Source organism: Amblyomma maculatum, unplaced genomic scaffold (genome assembly GCF_055883805.1).
Source record: "Amblyomma maculatum isolate TAMU_Amacu unplaced genomic scaffold, ASM5588380v1 scaffold_43, whole genome shotgun sequence".
NCBI classification, from domain to species: Eukaryota; Metazoa; Arthropoda; class Arachnida; order Ixodida; family Ixodidae; genus Amblyomma; species Amblyomma maculatum.
The window spans coordinates 543594-565885 of record NW_028146768.1 but is presented as its reverse complement, the minus strand read 5'-3'; the positions used below and the strand labels follow the sequence as shown (position 1 = coordinate 565885).

The window sequence follows — 22292 nt, the reverse complement described above, 5'->3', positions numbered from 1 at the left end:
AGTCTTTGTATGTAAAAAATAATGTATCTGAGCTGAAAAGTAAATTTGGAAACATTGATCCCTTCGATTACTAGGACAGGCTACGCGTAGACCACGAAGGGGCCTGGGGGCTGCCGTGCGCCAAACGCATGGCTGAAAACAGCTGAAAAAGGCTAATAGCCTTTGGTTAGGTTCGGAAGTGTCAGCAACTTTGGTAGTTCCGAGGGATTTCGCATTTTTGCAGAAGAGTGGAAAGCTTTTCTCTACCCGAGGGTTTGATAGGTCGAAGGTCAATTATACCGGTCGGATGACCTCATATAACTTATGCTGAATGTTAGATGCAAAGCCAAATTTTATGCGTTTATTGCAGTATCAGACAATAAAATACTTACATGGCGAATATCCTTAGGTTTGTGCTTGCAGACTTCCAACAACGATGTATGACAACTGCTTACTATGGACGCTTGCAAACATAAAACTGAAATGTTATTAAGCTATATTTTATCTTGATATGTCTGGATATCACTTCCAAAATTCCGCGAAAAGAGATGCACTCGCGAGCATTTCATCAACATTGTGATTCAATACACTTGAATCACGAAGATAAGTGAAACAAGCGCCTGATTAATCAGTAGCCAAATCTATGCGGTAAATGTAAGGGCAGCTTTACAGATTCGGCAATTCAACATGCCGTTTGTACAGGCAGTGAAAAAGGAGGCAATCACATACATTGCGGGAATAAGCCTGACGTAGCTAGCCGGTGCAGCCCAATAAAAAAAAAACGGCTGACCGTGAATTCACGGCGTGGATTTAGTTGATTAGGCTAACCTTCATCCGGCACTTGTGAACCGGGTTCATGCGCGAGCCGACGGGGCACCTGAATACGCGGCCAAAGTCTCGGCTATGCATCGCGGGCATATTGCACATGAGAGGCCCACGTTCGGCGTCTCCGCAATTGAGCCAGCAGGAGAACACGAACGGCATGTTCTCGTTGGTCCAAGGCGGCGGAGCCTCCCACTTTAGAGCATCGGCGTGCTTGCTGATGTCCTCGAAGATGTCCCAGACTACGGCAGTCGCGGCGACCGCTCCCAGCAGATCGGCGTCGATATCGACATCACTGGTGGCGTTAGGCAACAGGCACTCCTGATTCTCGGCGTACAGGCGTACGGCGTCCTTGCGTTCCACGTAGTCGTAGAAGGATAGAGCCGCGAACCTCATGCCCAGGCCGCCGAGCAGGACGCCGATGTGTGCGTCAGGCTCGTACCAGGGAAAATCAAGGAGCTGTGGGTTGACGCGGAAGCTGTTGAAGACAGTGGCATCCATGGCCCGGTAACTGGCGTACAGTGCCGGTCCCGATACTGTGGCCTGGTTTTCCTTGCCTTCCAAGTAGGACAGCACACCAATCCTGTTAGCCAGGGGCGCCTGGGTTGGAAGCGAAACGGCTCATCTTAAGAGGAATTTGTCCACAAATATAAAGGCCGAAGCAGATCATTGTAGAAACAAGTTGCGCACAGGACACGCACAGGAAAAATAAACACAGTTCTGCCCGCCTGTGTTTATTTTTCCTGTGTGTATCCTTCTGTGCGCAACTTGTTTCTACAATAGTATGCACCAACTCGCCCAAAAAGTTCTTCTAAGCAGATCATATACCAGAATTAAGCAGGTTTCGCTCCCAAAAACCCTGATTAAAGTGCGCAGATGGAGGCATATATATATGTACTTACGTTGACTATTTCTATATGTTGAGACAAGATATTTCAGCCCCTGCCAACCACCCGAAAGAAATTCAATATTGAAATTGGTTTGCTTTTCGCTTATGCTCTCCAAGGTGTTAATATTAAACGCAGCTCAAAGCAACTTTTAGTGAGTCGCGCGAAACATTGTGCTTCAAGAAGAGATGCTTCTAAAATGCCCTGCATTTCTTAAGTTTTGCACATTTCGAAACTTGTTGGGCACATGAATAAATGCAGTGCTGGAATTTCCGGCCATGTAGTTTAGCTAATGTTCAATGGAAATTGCCGCCAAGGTAGGGATGCGCTCTGGCGCCTGCCTGAGTAACATATATCATGTGTATTTTGAAAAGGTTTGAAACTTTTAAAAGGTGGGGACAGAATTTAGATTGGGTTATATTGAGGCCTACAGCGTAAGAGGCACAATGCTTCAATTAGCTCGGCAATTAACTCAATACGTTTCAACGTTTTTATTGAAGGTGATTGTGTATTTGCAGAAGTGGAGCCGGTTGGTTCAAATTATATACACAAGAAAAAATATAACCAAATAATGTGCAGCGCTCGTCACAACAGCTTAACTGGATTGACATTTGCCCGCCGTAGGTCACTCGGCCAATGCGCGCTTTCAGGCCGCATTGCTAGCTTGTATTAGACACCAACAATATCAGCGAGGAGGTTCGAAACGAAATTGACGACGCACGTGTGGCTCTTCAGTGTTGCCTACAGCGATGCCTGCTTCACACAAGTGTTGCCTGCTTCGCACAGCCTACAAGGGCTGTGTGAAGCAGGGTGACATTTGTGGGTTTTTTAACGACGCTACAATTTTTAGATTCTTTATCTATTTGGACGACGAGCTTCAGTCTTGCAAACACTGCCTAAAATGAACACTAAAACTGGCTACGTTCTGCTAAGCGAAAGCTTTGTTATGCTTGCTTAGGCTGTATTGGTAGGTTATACCCCAGTCAAATCGCAAATTTAATATAATTTCTATCGAATGACATTAGTTCGAAAGGACATTTGTAATGGCATTTCGTGAAAATAACAATAGGTATCGAATGAGTTGGAGGAACTCACGAGGAAATGTGTTATCTCGAAACCCGAGACTCGGTAAGGATATACGCCCAAAACCGTGCGCCTATAATTTTTTAGCTAGCCATTAAATTATAAGAAAAATTACCAATAGCACCGCAAAAGAGAACAAAACTGTCACCCTGGTTAGGTTGGTATCGCTACCAGCCAACCTAACGGTTTGGCTGGTAGCGATGCCGGCCAACCCGTTGCCACCGGACGCAACGCTTGAATAAAAGAATGCCAACAAATAATCTGCAGGGTAGAGGCTTGGTCTTGTTGATACATGATTGAAGAGACCAAAATGTAGTGCACAAGACAAGGACAGAGACGCGGTCATTCTCTGTCCTTGCCTTGGGGCACTAATTTTGTTGTCTTCAAATAATCCACACGGGGTTGTTGACGTGTAACGAATGTTTGGTAGGAGCGATAACTACAATACAAGCAAAAGGGAGTACTCGCATGATGTCAAATCAGACATCAGTGCGCAGCCGACGCCATCTTTGCGTCTCGTTCTGAGTGGTGCTTGCGTTTTTCTGTCACTCACCTTCATGCGAGCACTGATTCCGTTAGGTTCAGCGTAATACCTTAAAGACCCCCGCAGGGGTGTTATATAAGGGGTGGAGTTTATAGAAACATATGTGCAGGGGTTTCCATATGAGCCGCCCCGCACCGATACCACTCCACCTCCTCCTATGTCCAGTCGCTCTCCTTCCCCGCCAGCCCACCGTTCCCGTTCACCTCTACCTCGCTGCAGTTTCTCGCCGTCATCTGCCAGCCGCTTCATGGGAAACTAGCCAATGCAGCTCCCGGCGGTGACGCTGCATTGGTTCCCCGACCTGGAAATCTTCTATTGCCCACCTCTTCGCCCTGTAACCTCCTCTCCCTGTTCGTGGATTGTGCTCCCGTGTCTGCCCTCATTGCCACTGGTGCCCAAGTCTCGATCATGAGCTCATCGTTTTGCCGCCGCCTCAAGAAAGTACGGAACCCCGCCGCTTCGCCCACCGTTCGCGTTGCCGATGGCAGTACTGCTGCCGTCACTGGCCTGTGCACTGCCCGAGTCACCCTTACCGGTCATCACATTCCTGGTTTGTTCACCGTCCTCAACCAGTGCACTCACAATGTGATCCTCCACCTTGACTTTTTAACGGCCCACTCTGCCCTTATCGACTGCTCCAGCGGCCTTCCTCGTTTGCACTATACCTGTCTGCTCAGAACATCCTCAATCTACACCCCGCCTTCGCTCTATCAAGTTCGCTCGCCTGCCCCTTGACTGCTGTTTACCTGCCTCTGTCGCCTTTCCCGCCTGTGCCTGATGGTGACTATGTTGCTTGCCCTATCACCGAGGTCTTTCTTGACCGCAACGTCGCTCTTCCTCATCTCATCGTACGCGTTACCCAAAACAGCACCTACCTTCCTATCCTGAACTTCAGTCTCTCACCCCAAGTTCACACCGAAGGAATTTCCCCTGCTACCTTGTCCCCTCTCACAGACTGCACCATTTGTGCACTCACTCCTGGCCCACTTTCAAGCGTTTTTCAAACACCCGTTTTTCCCACCACAATTACTGACCCTATTTCTGCGATGATTGTCTCAGACCTCAGCCCCGAACATGCTCAGGGCCTGCACAACCTTTTGATGTCCTTCACCGACATTTTTTTACTTTGCTGCCAGTTCTCTGGGCCGAACATCAGTTGCGACTCACCGCATTGACACCGGCGATGCAAAACCTGTACATCGGAGGCCTTATCGTGTGTCTCTTTCTGAGCGCCAAGTCATCCAGCAGGAGGTTGACAAGATGTTGGCCAACAATATCATCGAACCTTCGAACAGTCCCTGGGCATTGTCGTGCTCGTTAGAAACACACTTGGCGCTTTTGTGTCGACTATCGACATCTGAACAAGATTACAAGGAAAGATGTTCACCCGCTTCCGCGAATAGACGATACCATGGATTGTTTACATGGAGTCCGCTAATTTTCGTCCATCGATCTTCGTAGCAGCTACTGGAAAATGTTTTACCAATTTAAGCTTATGCCCGTTATGCCCTCCCCTGCCATGTTTGAACGGATGATGGACTCCTTACTCCGCGACTTCAAATGGACGACTTGTCTATGTTACTTGGATGATGTGATTGTCTTCTCACCCTCGTTCGAAAGCCACCTTCGTTGCCTTTCTTCCATCTTCGCACTTTTCCGCTGTGCCGGACTTCAACTGAACTCAAAGAAGTGCAGTTTTGGTCACCGCGAAATTAAAGTGCTCGGCCATTTGGTGAATGCCACCGGCAGCAAACCCGATCCCGAAAACGTCCGCACTGTCAGTGCTTTTCCATCTCCTCGTTCACCCCGTGATATCCGCAGCTTTATTTTCGCCGGTTCGTCCCAAACTTTACCGCCGTTGCTCGTCGTCTCACCAATCTGCTGAAGAAATGCGTTCCTTTCTCATGGGGACCAGAGCAGGCTGACGCATTCTGCACCATCATCGCTGTTCTCACCAATCCTCCTGCGTTGGCCCATTTCAACCCATCTGCACCGACGGAACTTAGCACCGACGCCAGTGGCGACGGGATTGGTGCCATTCTTGCGCAGCGACAATGCGGCCAACACTGCGTGATTGCCTACGCCAGTCGTCTCCTGTCATCAGCGGAACAGAACTATATTCTATTACGGAATGGGAGTGCCTGGCTCTCGTTTGGGCCAGTGGAAAATTCCGACCCTACTTGTTTGGCCGACCCTTCACTGTTATAACCGATCACCACGCCTTATGTTGGCTCTCTTCCCTCAAGGATCCTGCTGGCCGCCTGGGCCGCTAGGCACTACGCTTGCAGGAGCATACCTTTTCCGTTGTATACAAATCCGGTCAGCTCCACCAGGATGCAGACTGTCTGTCCCGTTATCCTGTCGATCCCCCTTCCGCTACTATGAGTCGGACCCCTGTGTCTTCTCTATATCCGACTTTTCCCACATAGCCGACGAACACCGCTTGGACCCTACCCTCAGTTCCCTTATCGACCACCTCCGCACACACAGCTTTGCCTATTCCCTCGCTCTGTTCTTCCTTCATGCGAATACGCTGTACCGCCGCAAAATGCGATCTGATGGCGCTGAGCACTTGCTGGTCGTTCCCCAACACCTACGCTCTGCCATTCTCGAACTAATTCATGACGCCCCTACAGCTGGTCATCTTGGCCCCTCACGCACGTACGACCGCGTGCGCCGGCGTTTCTTCTGGCCTGGACTCTACCGCTCCGTCCAACGTTTTGTAGCGGCTTGCGACCTCTGTCAACGCCAGAAGAAACCCCCTGTGCTACCACCTGGACACCTGCAGCCGATTTCTATCCCGACTTAGCCGTTTTCTCGTGCTTGCCTTGACCTCCTAGGGCCCTTCCCAGAGTCCTTGTCAGAAAACAAATGGATCGCTGTGGCCACTGTTTATGCCACGCGGTACGTGATCACTCGCGTCATTCCAACTAGCTGCGCCACAGACGTTGCTGACTTCCTTTAGTACAACGTCCTACTTCATAATGGTGCTCCCCGTCAACTACTTACCAACCGTGGCCGCTGTTTCACTTCCCGAGTTGTTGAGGAAATACTTCGTTCTTGCTCCATTCGGCAGGGGTTCACCATTGCGTATCATCCTCAGACGAACGGCCTTACGAAACGTCTTAACCGCACACTTACCGACATGCTCGCCAAGGAAGCTCGAAATCCCCGCTACGACGCTCACCAGTGCGATGTTCACTATCCTCCCGGATATCTGGTGTTGCTCTGGCTTCCGTGCCGTCGTGTGGAGTTATGTGAAAAACTTCTGCCCCACTACAAAAGTCCTTACCGTGTACTACGCCCAGTGACCGACGGGACCTATGAGATTTCACCTCTCCGCCCAAAGTTACCGACTGCTACACTCACTTCCGAAGTCGTGCATGTCGCCCGCATCATGCCATATTTCTCCCCCTCCACACCTCACGCCTAATACGAAGGGGATACTGTTACCGGGAAACGCGTGACCAAAGTTATGTGCTCACAGCTATTGGAAGCATTCCTGACCAAAAAGAATAAGCAGAAATGCGTCAGTGATCGGTCTCTGATTATCACCGAAAAGGAGTGCAAATTTTTATCATTGTATTGCGCGAAGTCTATAGGGTTTGTGCGCAGACAGGAAGCTATCTTTAAATGAGCAATGAGCTAATGAGCAATGAGCAAGTGCCGCGTTGTGGTGTATGCCTTCTTTGTTTTTGTCTTGCGTCTGTATTCTCTGGTTCCCTTTCTATGCAATATGAACCAACTAGCCCAGCTGTTCGCACTCCTGAACTACAAAGACGACGACCAAGGGACGCGTGCACGACAAAGCGTTGAGAAAAACGACGACGCTGACAGAGTGGATGCTGCACGGCTACTGAAGTTTTTGCGTCGAGTTGAGCCCATCGCAGCGCCAGTTACTTTAAGTACATCGCCGTAACAATATATATATATATATATATATATAAATAAACGTAGACATGACACACGGTAGGAAAACTGTGTACTGTTTTTCTACCTTAAACAGAAAACAGCAAACAGTATATACTGTTTTTTCTACCGTGTGTCATCTTTACGTTTATGCCCTACCGGACCATTCGCGCTTCAACCCTTTCCCTATATATATACTTATACATACATATATATATATATATATATATATATATATATATATATATATATATATATATATATATATATATATATATATATATATATATATATATATATACAGAGACTTGAATATTTGGGGGCTGTGATTTAAAACAATCCTATGCAAAAACTACTACCCCATTCGAGCTGAAATAACGTTCACAAAGTATCGAATTATCGTCTACGTTATATGATAAGTGATTCAACATCGTTACTTGCCTAGATTTTTCGAAATCGAGGAAAAAGTGCTCTCGGTGGCGTGCACAATTTTCGCAGAAGAGAGTCGAAAAGCTATTTTGACATGGTGCGTCATCTGTCGGGCAGCGAGGCAAGCGCGCCGGGATGGAGCTTGCCTCGTTGCTCGACAGATGACGCACCATTTCAAAGCAGCGTTTCGACTCTCTTCTGCGAAAATTGTGCACGCCACCGAGATCACTTTTTCCTCGATTTCGGAAAACCTAGGCACGGCCGGTCTCAAGGGAGAGAGCGCGCGCTCTTTCTTAGGGCCTTCTCAATCGCCGCGTGAACAATGGGAACTTTTCTCCTTGAGTCACGCTCTCCGCCACCGCAAGGGGCGCGGCCTGCTCACTGTTCGCTCCGCATCTGCTTCAGTGGCGGCGGGTGGCTTTTGCCTGGTTTCGCGCTGTCGCCCGCGGGTTTCGTGGTGAGTGCAGCCCCTAAATGAAAGATTACAGAAGGTAGATGCTGCAGCGGCATCCTGTCAGCGTGCTACACACGTGAATGGAGTCTTTATATTAAAAAACACTGTCGCTCAGCAAACGCTCGACAAGCATATGACATGTATTGCGGCATTGTATCTACTTTTGTTCATTTTAATCTGAATTTTTGCCCAAGCCTGTACAATAAGATGAATAAAAAAAGTGAATGAGCAGTGATCACATTGAAGCTTCAAGGCAAACATAACAGCAACAATGGCAAAACCGTCTTTCAGCGCTAGATGAGAAACCATCAATGTAACACCGAAGATGAAAATAATTTTATAAAATTGTAATGTAAGTTGCACAATGCTTACATGGCATAAAGTGTTAGTAGTATAACGTCAGAGTAAACGATTTTAAGTTGTGTTTTCAATTTTGCTATAATTTATAGACCAGCAAATGTTTTATGTTGTATTATAAACATTATTTTAATTTTGCAAATAAACGTTGGTTTAATGAAATGTTTACATGATATCATGATTATTTCATGAAAAAAACAGGAAATCTATTTCAAGCACTAATTCCTAGCAATATTTTCTTTTTCAAGTATGTTTTTGAACTAATAGTTCCTTGTAACTATCTGTGCAGTAATGCCTGCCTTAGAGAGCAATCGCTGCCCCATTATTTTGGTAGAATGCGTTGCTTATTACACATTCGCCACTGTTACTCAAGGGACACTCCTCAATAACGGATATAAAAGTTTTTCTCTGTGCTATTTATTCAGAGGTGACTATAGGAGTTGTATGTCGCGCTGTATTGTGCGCCTAGGCACCTAGTGTCGACACCGACGAAATCATTTCAGCTCTACCGCAATCAGTAACCGAGGAACTGAAAGAAGTGATGGTATCTCCTGTCATCCCATTACCCACTGTCACGTATTCTGGTTTAGCTTACGTCGCTGGATACATTGTGAAGTTAATCAGTGACTTCGGGTGTGACGTGCTATCCTTCTTGAAACCAGCGAAAGAAGCAGCCCCATGTACACTATTCTGCGAGGACAAGATTCTAACGGACTGCATTATCCAAAACCAGAGTTTGTAGCCCTCTTGGACAAGGTTGTGTCTTTTTTTGAAAAAGCTGTCGTGCACCTACCACACACAAATGTCCTTGAAGTCCTTCAAATCTTAATCCAGCCAGCACTTGAGAACTCACCTTTGCTGAGTTGCCCGGAAGGCATTGACAATAGCCAAGGTCCGCTTCTTTAATATGTGAGAAATTTCTCAGACTCCTTCTTGTCAATTATGCTAAGAAGGTGACAGACAGGAACGAAAGGCCAGCTCTTTATGTGCACAAACCGTCCAAAAAGATTTTGAGTCTTTAATTTTCTAGCCGCATGCACCGTTTTGATGAATGAGTGCAATGTGTTAACTTTGAAGGATAGTTTTTTTATTGCTTGCTGCTCTTTTCAATTATGCATATCTGTTTATGCCCATATTTCCTTGATTAAATGTTTTTTTTATTACTGGTATTAAACTGACTACGACTGTCTACGTGCGTCAGTCGCCAGACTACGTATACATCTGCTGTCTTTCAACCTACTGATTTATTTTAAGCGAAGCTAGAACAGCTCACTCCACTAGACAACTGAAATTTTAACTGTATGCGTAAATTTTTGTTCCTTGCTCTGAATCTGAGACGTGCTATGAATTTTCGTCAGTGCCTGTTTTGCTCTAAACGAAAACGGCAGCGGTTGACAGAATACTTTGAATATCCACCGAACAGTTTGCCATGCAGACTAGCGTCAGGTCGCGTTATACCTGCTTACAGCTTTCAAAGGCACATTGCATAAAATGGTACATTTAGTTTTGTGAAAAATTTAGGGGCAAAAAGTGTTGATGTAAGTGCACCCGAAACTTCATTCGATCGTGGGCGACAGCACTGACGAAGGCGCGCGCGCTCTCGCGCGCACGCGCATTATTGACTATTTTATTGCTCATACACGATAAATCAGACGCTGATTACGGCTTCTTCCTATAAGCCATAAGGGGTGAAATATCAGGACCTGCCGGTTGCAACCGATGCGGGCGGAGCGAAGAGCGAGCGCGCGTTTCCCTTGGGCGTGAACGGCTGTAGCGGAGGAGCAGCAGTGGGGCGGTGGCGACCCCACCGAGGCGCGGCGGGCGGTGGAAACAGACCCCATTGGAGAGGCCGTAAGAGAAGAGAGAAACGCGCTCTCCCTCGAGACCGGCCGTGATCTAGGCAAGTAACGATGTTGAATCACTTATCAGATAACGTAGACGATATTTTGATACTTTGTGAACGTTATTTCAGCTCGAAGGGGGTAGTAGATTTTGCATAGGAAAGTTTTAAATCCCAGCCCCCAAATATTCAAGTCCCTGTATATATATATATATATATATATATATATATATATATATATATATATATATATATATATATTATATATAATATATATATATATATATATATATATATATATATATATATATATATATATATATATATATATATATATATATATATATATATATATATATATTGTTACGGGGATGTACTTATGTAACTGGCGCTGCGATGGGCTCAACTCGACGCAAAAACTTCAGCTGTCCTCGTTATATGGCTTTCAATGGAGCTTTTAAACGTCTGCTTGAATCGCTCTGCGCAAAAAATAAAAGTTCGGAATCGACGCATGAAGACAAACAATGGAATCCGTAGGGGCCGCGTATGCACTGTTATCTCAAACAATAAGATCGGCACAGGCATGTTTTTAGATCTTGCTGTATGTAGTTACAGTTCACTTGTCGAAAATTTTGTATTGCGTTTGTTTTCAAAAACTGGCACTTTTTGTTTGTTATTATTTATGTAACCCCACTCCCCTCTATAATGCATAGGCAATTGAGGGTATGGAAAATAAATAAATATAAAAACGAAATAGAGTAGCAGTGTAATCAGGAGTGTTAAATACTTGAATATTCCTATTGCGTATGCTATCACATATCTTCTGATCATGGTAGTAACAGTTAAGGTACATTTACTACCCCTGCTTCCAATGAGGTAATCATGAGGTCGTAGAAAGGTAGTAACAGCAGGAGTTACTACCTAATTTTCCTTTAAGGCAGTAACAAGGTCGTAAGAAGGTAGTACAAATGTAGTAACGGTTAAAAAGGTAGTAACTACAGCCATTACTACCTTTTTACTACCTTTTTTTCTAAAAATGTAGCACCAGGCCCCAGCGCCATTGCGGTAAGCTTACGGCATGTAGTGTGACAAGCGTTGCGAATTTGTAGTCTGCTTTCTTGGCGAGGCTGGGGTCGGGCATTTTTCTGCGAAATTTAGGACCAGCAAACAACCCTGTGAAGACGGGACTGTAGGGGTTGTAGTATGTTGCATTGTCGCTCGATACTCGAAGGTTCTGTAAAAGCGCTGTCGGACCGTACTCTAGACACTGTTTCATAAGGCGAAGGCCTTTAATGTCTCATCGTTGACAACCGAAGGTTGTCAACAAGGGTGTCACGAGAGTTAAAAATAAACTAATAAATCCTGTCTGCACCGGGAATCGTTCCTCCATCCCTACCCCCATCTCTTGGATCCCCAGCCTAGCGCCTTACCAACTTCGCCACGCCCCGGATCGTGAAGTAAAAAAAGAAACAACCAGCACTGTTCCCATCTAATCGCGGGTCCTATGTTTGTTGCGCTGTGTATTTTTTAAAAAATGATGCTCTTCATTATTTCCCTTGTCTACCGCGAAGATGATAGCGGGATTCCGCGAGTGACAAATACTGCGCCTTTCCTGTAAACGAATGATAGAACGCCGGTGAACTTTGTTGTTGTTGTTGTAGTTGTTGCTGTTGTCGTCGCTGTGGCGGTGGCTGCGGCTGTGGGAAGAAGGAAAATACACGGGCCTGCTACTGGCTCTGTAGCTGAGCCACCTCCTCTGCCTCTGTTGTTGTGGCTGTAAGAAGAAGGAAAAGAGGCTGAGGCTGATAACACATTATTCACAATAAGTGGGAGGAATAAGGGAAGTCAGCTAGCGTGCCGCAGGCTGTGGAGACTTTTGGCAACGCCGGCCCATTCGACGGCCTTGAACTGAATGACAGGGTCATCGCTGGACCATAGCCTGAGGAGGCTATGGCTGGACAATAGCTGGACCTTAGCTTGTCCCAAGCTTCTTTAGAGGGATTAGGCAAAAAGTTCTGAGGGAGGCTTATGGGCTTTGCATGCCCAGATCATATGCTGGAAGTTGGCTTTCTCCCCGCAAAGCCGGCAGAAGAGATTCATATCCTTATTTATGAATTTTGATATGTAGTTTGGATTGGGGAGGGTCTGTAGCTGTCTCCATATTACTTGTTGTCTGGTCAGTGTTTTAGGGGGTGGTGGGAGTGTTCTTCTCATTGCTTTTTATTGTGCAGTGAGTTCGTGGTATGATACGGCTGGCTAACCGAAGGGTTCCGGTTCCTGATAATGCGCCACCGCTCGGCCGGCTAACTCTCGAGCGTATTGGTGGGCAGCCTCATTTCCCGGATTCCCCAAATGAGCTGGGGTCCATGTTAATTCGATATCTCTCTCGAGAGGAGATTCTCTCATTTCACTGAGTATTTGTGAGGCGGGTTTGGAGACTCTACCTCTAGCAAAGTTACTAATTGCCAGTTTGGGTCGCTTACTATGGTTGTTGCATTAGTAAAAGCGATGGCCGCGTCGATGTCGGCCTCCTCCGCCACTAAGGGTCTGGATGTGGCAACAGCCTCCGCCATAACGAGTCTCGCTGAGTTAGTGCTAGGCTATGTGACTCCAAATATCGAATATTCGTTAGGGTCTTCCGCGTCTTCTGCGGTGTCGACGTAGATGACATCCTGTAGCCGGCCCAGGGTTTTGTGCAGGCTCTTAGCTCGTGCTTTTCTTCGGCCTTGATGGGCGGGGGGGTTTATGTTCCGAGGAAGAGTTTTGATGGTGCTTCTCTTTCGGATATCGCGTGGAATAGTTTGAGGGAGGTCTTGTAGGTGTTCTCCCTCAATACCTAATCTTTCAGGTATTGTCCTACCAGCGGGTGTGCTGGATAAGCGCCTTATTTGGGCAGTTCGTTGTGCTTCTTTCAGATCCTCGTAGGTATTCTGGACCTCGAGTTTGAGAAGCTCTTCGTTGGGAGTCGAGCGAACCAGGCCAATTGCTGTTTTGTAAGCCATTCTAATGATGGCGTCGATTCTCTCAACTTCGTTTCTTCAGAGTTTGAAGTACGGGAGGGAGTATGTAATCCTGCTTACGATGAAGGCGTCTATGAGTTTGAAGAAGTCGTGTTCTTTCATGCCTCGTTTTCCATTAGGGATTCTTTGTACTGGCTGTTTGGTGAACCGCCCATTTCAGTTTGTTGATTGCTGGCGCGTTTCCAGAGTTTGTTTGTAGCCTGAGCCCAAGGATCTTGATCTCTTGAACCTCTGTTACTTCCACACCCTGCATAATGACTGTCGTCAAGGGCGCATTTACTTTGCCTTTATGAAACATTATGAGCTCCGGTTTTTCAGGGGAGCATTCTAGGCCTGCTCTCCTGGCCTCTTCATCGATGACGTCGCAGCTTTTTGAAGGGCGGCCTCGATTTCACCATGAGAGCCCTTGGTTGCCCGCACCGTAATATTGTCCGCGTGCTGTACTCCTGGTATTTTGACGAGTCTATCCGAGATCTTGATTGATGAAGGAAAAGAAAGTGCACGGGCCTGCTATTGGCTTTGTAGCTGTTGTTGTTGCTGTGGCTGTAGGAAGAAGGAAAAGAAAATGCACGAGCCTGCTACTGGCTTGTGACGGGTCGGCACCCGTCCGTGTGTACCTTGGTTTGATTGTGGTGTTTATGTTTTTTTAATGGGCCTAGAGCGCAGCAAATACAGCGTTCATGTTTTGGCGCGAGAGAGTGCGAGTACGGGACTCTGAACAGCAGTGCTCAGTGCGTCGACAATGAGAGCAGACCACTTATCTCCACTATAGTGCCTCCACTAGAGCAGACTTGAAAAGCTGAGCCACCTCCGCTGCCTCGTGCAGACAGAAGAGAAAATAGAGAAGAAAGAAAAGGAAGAGGAAAGAAAGACGCGCGCCGCAACAACAGCCGTCGTCATCACCGAAGCGGTGGCGGGTGCAATGACGGCCTACAACAGATAAAAACTCGGTGACAGGCTAGCCCCTGACGCAAGCGGCGGTGGCCTACCTGCTCCAGCCCCATCAGGGGAAAAATAACCTGAGCCCCTCTGATTAAAAACTGATTTATTTATAGGAAGGGAAAGGCGCGGTAACTGTCTCGCTTGATTTCTGTGGACACCGCAACCGCGCCGTAAGGGAAGGGAGGAAGATGGGAGTGAAAGTGGAAAGGGAGAAAGAGGAGCCGTAGTGGAGGGCTACGAAGTAATTTCGACCACCTGGGGATCTTTAACGTGCGCTGACATCGCACAGCACACGACGCCTCTTCGTTTCGCCTCCATCGAAACGCAGCCGCCGAGGTCGGGTTCGAACCCGGGTACTCCGGCACAGTAGTCGGGCGTCTTACCACTGCACCAACCCGGCGGGGCTGAGCCCCTCCGCTGCTGACAGAAGAGAAAAAGTAGAGAAGAAAGGAAAAAAGATGGAGAGAAAGGGTGCGCAACAACTGCCGTCGTCCACCACCTAAGCGGTGGCGGGTGCATTGATGGCCTACAACAGATAAAAATTTTGAGGGACTTTGGCTACTAAAGTAGTGAAAGGCAAACGCCAGAGGTGTCTCATCTTGTCTAGCGTTCCTGCCATCTGCAATTCCACACTTTAACGCACGCCAATAAACGCCACGTGACAGGAGCGATGGCGTACCATCCAAACGCACACTTGTCGGAGAAAGTTTGACAGAAAATTAGAGCGTCTCTTATATGTCTCTAGAGAAAAATGGCGATGGCCCACCCTTCCCACCCTATAATTTGCCTCCCATAGTTAGGCTCTTGTCGGCATTCGTTGCAGTGCTACATATAATTGGTTTACAAGAAAGGAAAGGCGCATTATCTATCACACTTTCTCCAGCAAGTGTGAGTTTGGATATGGTACACCATCGCTCCTGTCGCGTGGTGGTGGACGACGGCTGTTGCTGCGCACATCTTTCTTTCCCTCTCTTTTTCTTCATTCTCTATTTTCTTTTCTGTCCGCAAGAGGCGGCGGAGATTGTTGTTGTTGTGGCTGTGGGAAGAAGGAAAAGAAAAATTTGGAGGACGCTTAAGCTTCGCCTTCAAGAGTGGAACGCGATAGCGTTATTGCACCTCGGTCGCACCACCCACTCATTCGCTCGGTATGCTCTTGAGTCACACAAAGACATAGTTTTCATACTCAACACTTCTAATTGCACTGTACAACCTTTTTCTAATTATTTGTTCAAACAAGTGCTTCTCACAATCTACATGAGCGAAGATAGTGATCTAAAGAAAGGAAAGACGCTTGATTCTACAACCCGTGAGGGTGCACGGCGAAACGTCACGGGCGAGTGGCGCGCCACGTGTCGGGGCAGCGCCGCACATTGCGAGGAGGGGTTCTGTGTTTGCCGCAAGATGGCTCTGCATGTACGCAGAGCGCAGAAGAAGTGTAGCGGAAACGTACTTCGCTACTCGTGTAACTGCGACTTCTGTAAGTAACACGCTCATAATTACCGATATACACCGCAGTATAACGTTCTACGGCACGTTTCTAAGGCAACACCGCATTCACTAAAAGCGCTTTTTTACCACTTTCAAGCATCGAACTCGTGGCTGAGTGGAGTCAGCCACGAGTTTTGCACGGTGACATCAGGGCCCGCCCATACCGGGTGGAAGACTTTCGTGATGCCCTTGCTCCGCTTTCGCTCATGGCGGATGTTATCGCCCTGGGGGCGTACCGCATGAACCACGTCTGGGCCGTGACCTTCAAGGACGCTGACTCGATGAAGAGGATACTTCGCTTTGCAGACCTGCAGGTTAAAGGTGCTCGGTGTCTCGTCATCGATCCTGTTAACCGAGACGTCCGAATGAAGGTACACTGGTCCCTGCACATTGTACCAGACGAAGACTTGCGGCTCGCCTTTGCTGCTTTCGGGAAGGTGACAGATGTTGCAAAGAAGAAGTGGAGAGCACAGGGCGTGTCGGATAAGGGTTCAACAATAAGAATTGTGACACTCAAGTTGAATCCAGGTGTCAAGCTAGACGACCTTCCGCATCAGGTGAGCGTCAGTGGCGAATTGGCTGTAGTGGTAGTGCCTGGCAGGGCCCCGCTTTGCCTGCGCTGCCAAGGTACAGGTCACATACGGCGTGAGTGCCGCATTCCGCGATGCAGCTCTTGCCGTCGGTTCGGACACGAAGAGAGTCAGTGCACTCGCACATACGCAAGCGTCACCGGTCCTGGCAAAAGCGATGAAGTGTCCGAGATGTACATGGATGAGGCGGACGCTGAGGGGACTTCGAAAGCAGGAAAAGGACCAGCGGTCAAGGAAGTATTGCAGCCTAATCTTAGTCTTTGTGCCGCAGAAGCCTAGTGTTCATGCTAGCCCACCGAGCAAACCAATAGTTACCGACCAAGAGGAATCTGCGTTGGATAACGTGACGAACGACGACGAATCGAACATCGAGAGCGCCGAAGCAACCGCAATGGACGCTACTCAGGGAGCAGCTGGAGTCGGTGCCGGTATACTTCCCGGAAAGCGGCCGCGTGACCAGAAAGATACCGAGAGTGAGCAACTGGACGGCAGTGGTAGCGGGGAGCCGCCACTAAAAACAACCGGGAGGAGACGGCCGCCCCGTCAAACCGCGGCTGAACCCGAACGTCCCGTCCGAGCCAAGGCAGGCGGTGAAACCGCCTCTATAATCCTTTGGCCTGTGTGGCCAGGTGGACTCAGTAAAGACGATGCTGGCTGTGATCTGTACGGCGCCTGCGAAAGACTGGATTGGGGAACGCTGCATGGAGGCTTTATGCACTGTGAGTTTAGTGTTTTGTTACCCGCTACGAACTCATATTAGCGGGGCTTTTGTTGCTAAACATGGCGGTTAATCTCGATGTAACACTTCGTCTAGCATCTTTAAATGCCCGGGGTTTGGGAGCAAGAAGACGACAAAGTCAGCTGCGATGCCTAATTCTTGAAAATAACCTTGACCTAATTGCTATCCAAGAAACTAAGATTGAAAGCGAAGAGCAAACTGATCGTATGGCGTCGTCTTTTTCTTCTTTGTATGACGTATGCGTCTGCCATTCCGTCGGCGCGTCGGGTGGCTGCGTTTTATTTATTCGTAAAAGTTTAGGCACCAACGTTGCTTCCGTTGTGGCTTCCCAATGCAGTTGCCTTCTTATTGTTGACTTTTCGTTTCAGAATTATAGTTATCGTGTTGTCTGTGTTTATGCTCCGAACGCGGTGAGCGAGCGCAAAACATTTTTCGAAAGTCTCGAAATGCATCTTAGGTGCGACAAGGTAGTAATATTGATAGGAGACTTCAACTCTGTTTGTTTCGCTCAGGACCGCGCAAAAAACTTGCCAGTGAGGGATAATAGTGCTCAGCTGCTTCACTCTTTAATTAATTAATGTAATCTCGAAGACGTTGGCTATTTGTTCTCTTACGACGCACACCCTAAATACATGCATTTTCAAAGGGATAGCCAAGCCAGATTAGATCGAATTTATGTCTCTGTTGAACTGGCTTCATTGTGCACAGAGTATGACGTTAAGCCCGTAAGCTTCAGTGACCATTGCTTAGTAATTGGAACATTTGGCAGCAAACAGCGGAGGTCACGATTTAACTGGCACCTGTGGAAATTTAACGTGAAGGTTTTAGAGGATGACTGTTTTGTAAGAGAGACAACGAAAGAACTCGATAATTTACTTTCGACGCAGGCCGAAAGCTATATAGTTGAGTCATCATCATCATCATCAGCAGCAGCAGCCTGATTATACCCACTGCAGGGCGAAGGCCTCTCCCATATTTCTCCACTTAACCCGGTTCTGTGCTAGCTGCATCCACTTGACCCCTGCGAACTTCTTAATCTCATCCGCCCACCTAACTTTCTGCCGCCCCCTGCTACGCTTTCCTTCCCATGGAATCCAGTTTGTTACCCTCAGCGACCATCGGTTATCCTCTCTTCGCACTACATGTCCTGCCCATGTCCATTTCTTCTTCTTAATTTCCACTAGAATGTCGGTAACTTGAGCTATTTCTCTTACCCACTCTGCACGCTTTCTATCTCTTAATGTTACCCCTACCATTTTTCGTTCCATAGCCCTCTGGGTCGTCCCCAACTTAAGTAGAACTCTCTTGGTTAACCTCCACGTTTCAGCCCCATAGGTGAGTACAGTCAAGATGCAACTGTTGTATACTTTCCTCTTGATCGATACCGGTAAGCTGCTAGTCATAATCTGCGAGTGCTTGCCAAATGCACTCCATCCCAATCTTATTCTTCTTGTTATTTCCTTTTCATGGTCCGGATCAGCGGTTACTACCTTTCCTAAGTAGACATATTCGCCTACTACTTCCAGTACTTCGCTACCTAATGTAAACTGCTGTTCCTTCCCGAGGCTGTTGAACAATACCTTAGTCTTCTGCACATTGATTTTCAAGCCTACCTTTCTACTTTTTTTGTCTAGGTCATCAATCATTATTTGCAGTTCATCCCCCGAGTTGCTTAGCAAGGCAATGTCATCAGCAAATCGCAGATTACTGAGGTATTCTCCATCTACCCTTATCCCTCACTGCTCCCATTCCAAGTCTCTGAATACTTCCTCTAAACAAGCTGTGAATAGTACTGGGGAGATTGTGTCTCCTTGCCTAACACCTTTCTTTATGGGAATTTTGTTACTTTCTTTATGCAGAACTATGGTTGCTGTGCAGCCACTATATATATATATCTTCTAGCACTTTCACGTACGGCTCGTCTACCCCCTGATTTCGCAAATGCCTGCATCACCGCCGAGGTTTCAACTGAGTCAAATAGTTGAGTGGGAGGAGCTAAAGCAGAGAGTAAAGCTTTTGGCTATCAAAACTGCAAGCGCAATTCGATATGACAAAAAAAGAAAAGAAAAAGAAATTCACGAGGAGCTTGTGTTTTTGCTTAGCATGGATAGCACCCACCCGGCAAGATATGCACAATAAAAGCCTTGTAACGACAACTAGAAAACATTGACACTGAAAAGTATAAGGCAGCAGTAATAAGAGCAAGGTCTGAAAAAGTTTTGGGCGGGGGAGACGCCAACTAAGCGAGCGCTGTCAGATGAGAAACGGCACGCGTATCAAAAGGAAATACGGCAAATTGACAACCGAGGTGCTGTAACTAGTGACCCTGCTACTATCAAAAATACCTTTATAGAACACTACAATGAATTGCTTCCCTAGTGAAAAATCCCGTATCTCGACAAACGGGTTTGAACCGGTCCTGTATTATTCCGTATAAATTTGATACCGGTGTGACCAGTCATGTATGAAGCTTAAACGGGTATATATCGGACAGGTCATGTCCGATATGAATCTCAATCCGGACTGTCCAGTCCGGTATAGAGTTAGTACAGGGCAGACCATTTCCAGTATGCATCTTATACATGACATCCCAGTCCGATATGGATATGAAACAGGGCGGACCAGTCCTGTATAAATCTTAAACGGGTTTATATCGGACAGGTCATGTACGATATGAATCTCAATCCGGACGATCCAGTCCGGTATCGAGTTAATACAATGCAGACCATTTCCAGTATGCATCTTATACATGACATCCCAGTCCGGTATGGATATGAAACAGGGCGGAACAGTCCTGTATTGAGCTCATATACAGGACAGGTCATGTCCGGTTTAACAGAAAAATCCGATATGAATGAAACTGATACGGCACACAGTATTTCCGCTTCTCAGTACAACTCGGGCGGATCGTGAAGCTCAGCCAGGATGACCACGTCGGAACATGCCTTCACGCTAAATAAGCATGAAACCATACATAATATATGTTAAAGCTTTTCTGTATATGTGGAGTACGCGTTGTTTCGTACATACCTAGAAGATATTGTCACAGAAGCCAGTGAAACTGGTTCAGCAGGTTTACTAGGACTAAGTAAAAGCACCGGCAAGATCAGGCACGGAACCGACTGGCGGGCGAGCACCGAGAGCGAAGGCGAGCGCGTGCCAGTCTCCCGAGCTCGCCACATGGCGGCGCCAGTACGATAACATTGCGGCATTGCCCCTCCCGGTGGAAAAGGCATCGTCCCGATGCCGAGTGGTGAGGTCGAGGATAACCGTAGTAGGCGATGATGCGCGTTCACATCAAGTAGTTAAAGGAAGCAAAGAAAAAAAACACATATAGCTTGACCTAGCGGGAGTAGAAGGGCTTCATCCTGGCGACATGTACGACTTCCGCTTGTGCTTGCCGTCGGGATGAGCGAACAGTTCCTTGCGGGGTCACTTCGTAGGTGACGTCGCTGAGCTTGCGTTGTACTTCGTACGGGCCGAAGTAGCGGCGCAGAAGCTTCTCGGAGCGACCCCGCTGGCGAACAGGTGTCCACACCCAAACCTGATCGCCAGGGTTGTAAATTACCTCCCTGTGACGAAGGTTATACCGTCGAGCATCTTTAACTTGCTGTGTCCGGACTCTCAGTCTAGCCAGCTGGCGAGAGGCCTCGGCATACTGGACGAATTGGTCGGCACCGGCAATCGATGGGTGGGCAACATCTGGCAGTAGCATTGCATCCAGCATGGTGACAGCTTCGCGACACCAAACGAAACGGTGTAAAGCGGGTCGTTTCCTGGACTGCGGTGTTATACGCAAATGCTGCATACGGTAGTATCTGGTCCCAGTTCTTATGATCTTCGTCGACGTACATAGAAAGCATATCGGCGATCGTCTTGTTGAGTCGCTCAGTAAGGCCATTCGTCTGAGGGTGGTAAGCTGTTGTTCTGCGATGACAAGTGCCACTGAGCCGCATCACTTCCTGGGTTAGAGCTGAAGTAAATGCCGTGCCTCTGTCAGTTAAAACGATCGCAGGGGCACCGTGACGAAGGACCAGATTAAAGATGAAAAAGTTCGCAATATCAGTAGACGTGCCGCTGGGAAGAGCTTTCGTCTCACAATAGCGGGTCAGATAATCTGTGGCAACTATAATGTACCTGTTGCCCAATGATGACATAGGAAATGGCCCGAGCAAGTCCATACCGACTTGGTGAAAAGGTACTCACGGAGGAACAATAGGCTGCAGCAGGCCAGCCGGCTTGACAGGTGGTACCTTCCGACGTTGGCAATCACGGCACGTCCTAACATAGCGCTGAACCATAGCGGCAAGCTTGGGCCAGTAGTACTTTTGTCGTACTCGTGCCAAGGTGCGCGAAAAACCGAGATGTCCGGCAGAAAGCTCGTCGTGGAATGCCTGCAAAACGTCGGTACGGAGCGGTGTTGGGACAACCAGCAGATACTGAATGTCTGTGGAAGCGTAGTTTTTCTTGTAGAGGACGCCGTCACGCAAGCAGAACGACGACAGGCCACGCGTGAAAAGGCGAGGCGGCAATGAGGCGGTTCCTTCGAGGTAATCGATGAGGGGCCGCAGTTCGGTGTCGTCTCGCTGCTGTTGAGCGAGATCTGGCGTCGAGAGAGCGCCGAGAAAGACGGAGTCATCTGCTTCACTTGAAGAACACGGGATAGGGTCTCGGGATAGGCAGTCAGCGTCACTGTGTTTCTTGCCGGACTTGTACACAATAGTGACGTCGAACTCCTGTAAGCGGAGACTCCAGCGGGCTAACCTGCCTGAAGGATCTTTAATGTTCGCTAACCAACAGAGTGAGTGGTGGTCGCCGACCACTCTAAACGGCCGACCATACAAATACGGCCGAAATTTTGTTACCGCCCGCACAACTGCAAGGCACTCCTTTTCAGTCGTAGAATAATTCGCTTCGGAACGAGACAGGGTGCGGCTGGCGTAAGCAATCACCCGCTCAACGCCTTCTTGCCACTGAACGAGAACTGCACCGAGGCCAACGTTGCTGGCGTCGGTATGCAATTCTGTGTCGGCCTCCTCGTCGAAGTGGCCAAGTACGGGCGTTGTTTGAAGGCGCTTGCGAAGCTCCTCGAAAGCCCTTTGCTGCTCGTCGGCCCAGATGAAAGGCTGGTCGTCCTTTGTTAGACGAGTCAATGGTTCCGCTATTCGGGAGAAGTCGTGCACAAATCTCCTGTAATATGCACAGAGGC

The 22292-nt window shown here is 47.8% G+C and overlaps 1 protein-coding gene across 1 annotated transcript in view; it reads right to left on the bottom strand.

Moving 5' to 3' along the window:
• Nucleotides 1–807: 807 nt before the first annotated feature.
• Nucleotides 808–22292, bottom strand: part of LOC146170799 (uncharacterized) — a gene marked incomplete at its 3' end in the record, with an annotated part of 95507 nt that continues 74022 nt past the window's right edge. The window contains exon 4 of the mRNA XM_084586777.1: nt 808–1401. Within this exon, the coding sequence (XP_084442903.1) occupies nt 808–1401 (594 nt within the window). The remainder of the gene's footprint in view (nt 1402–22292) is intronic.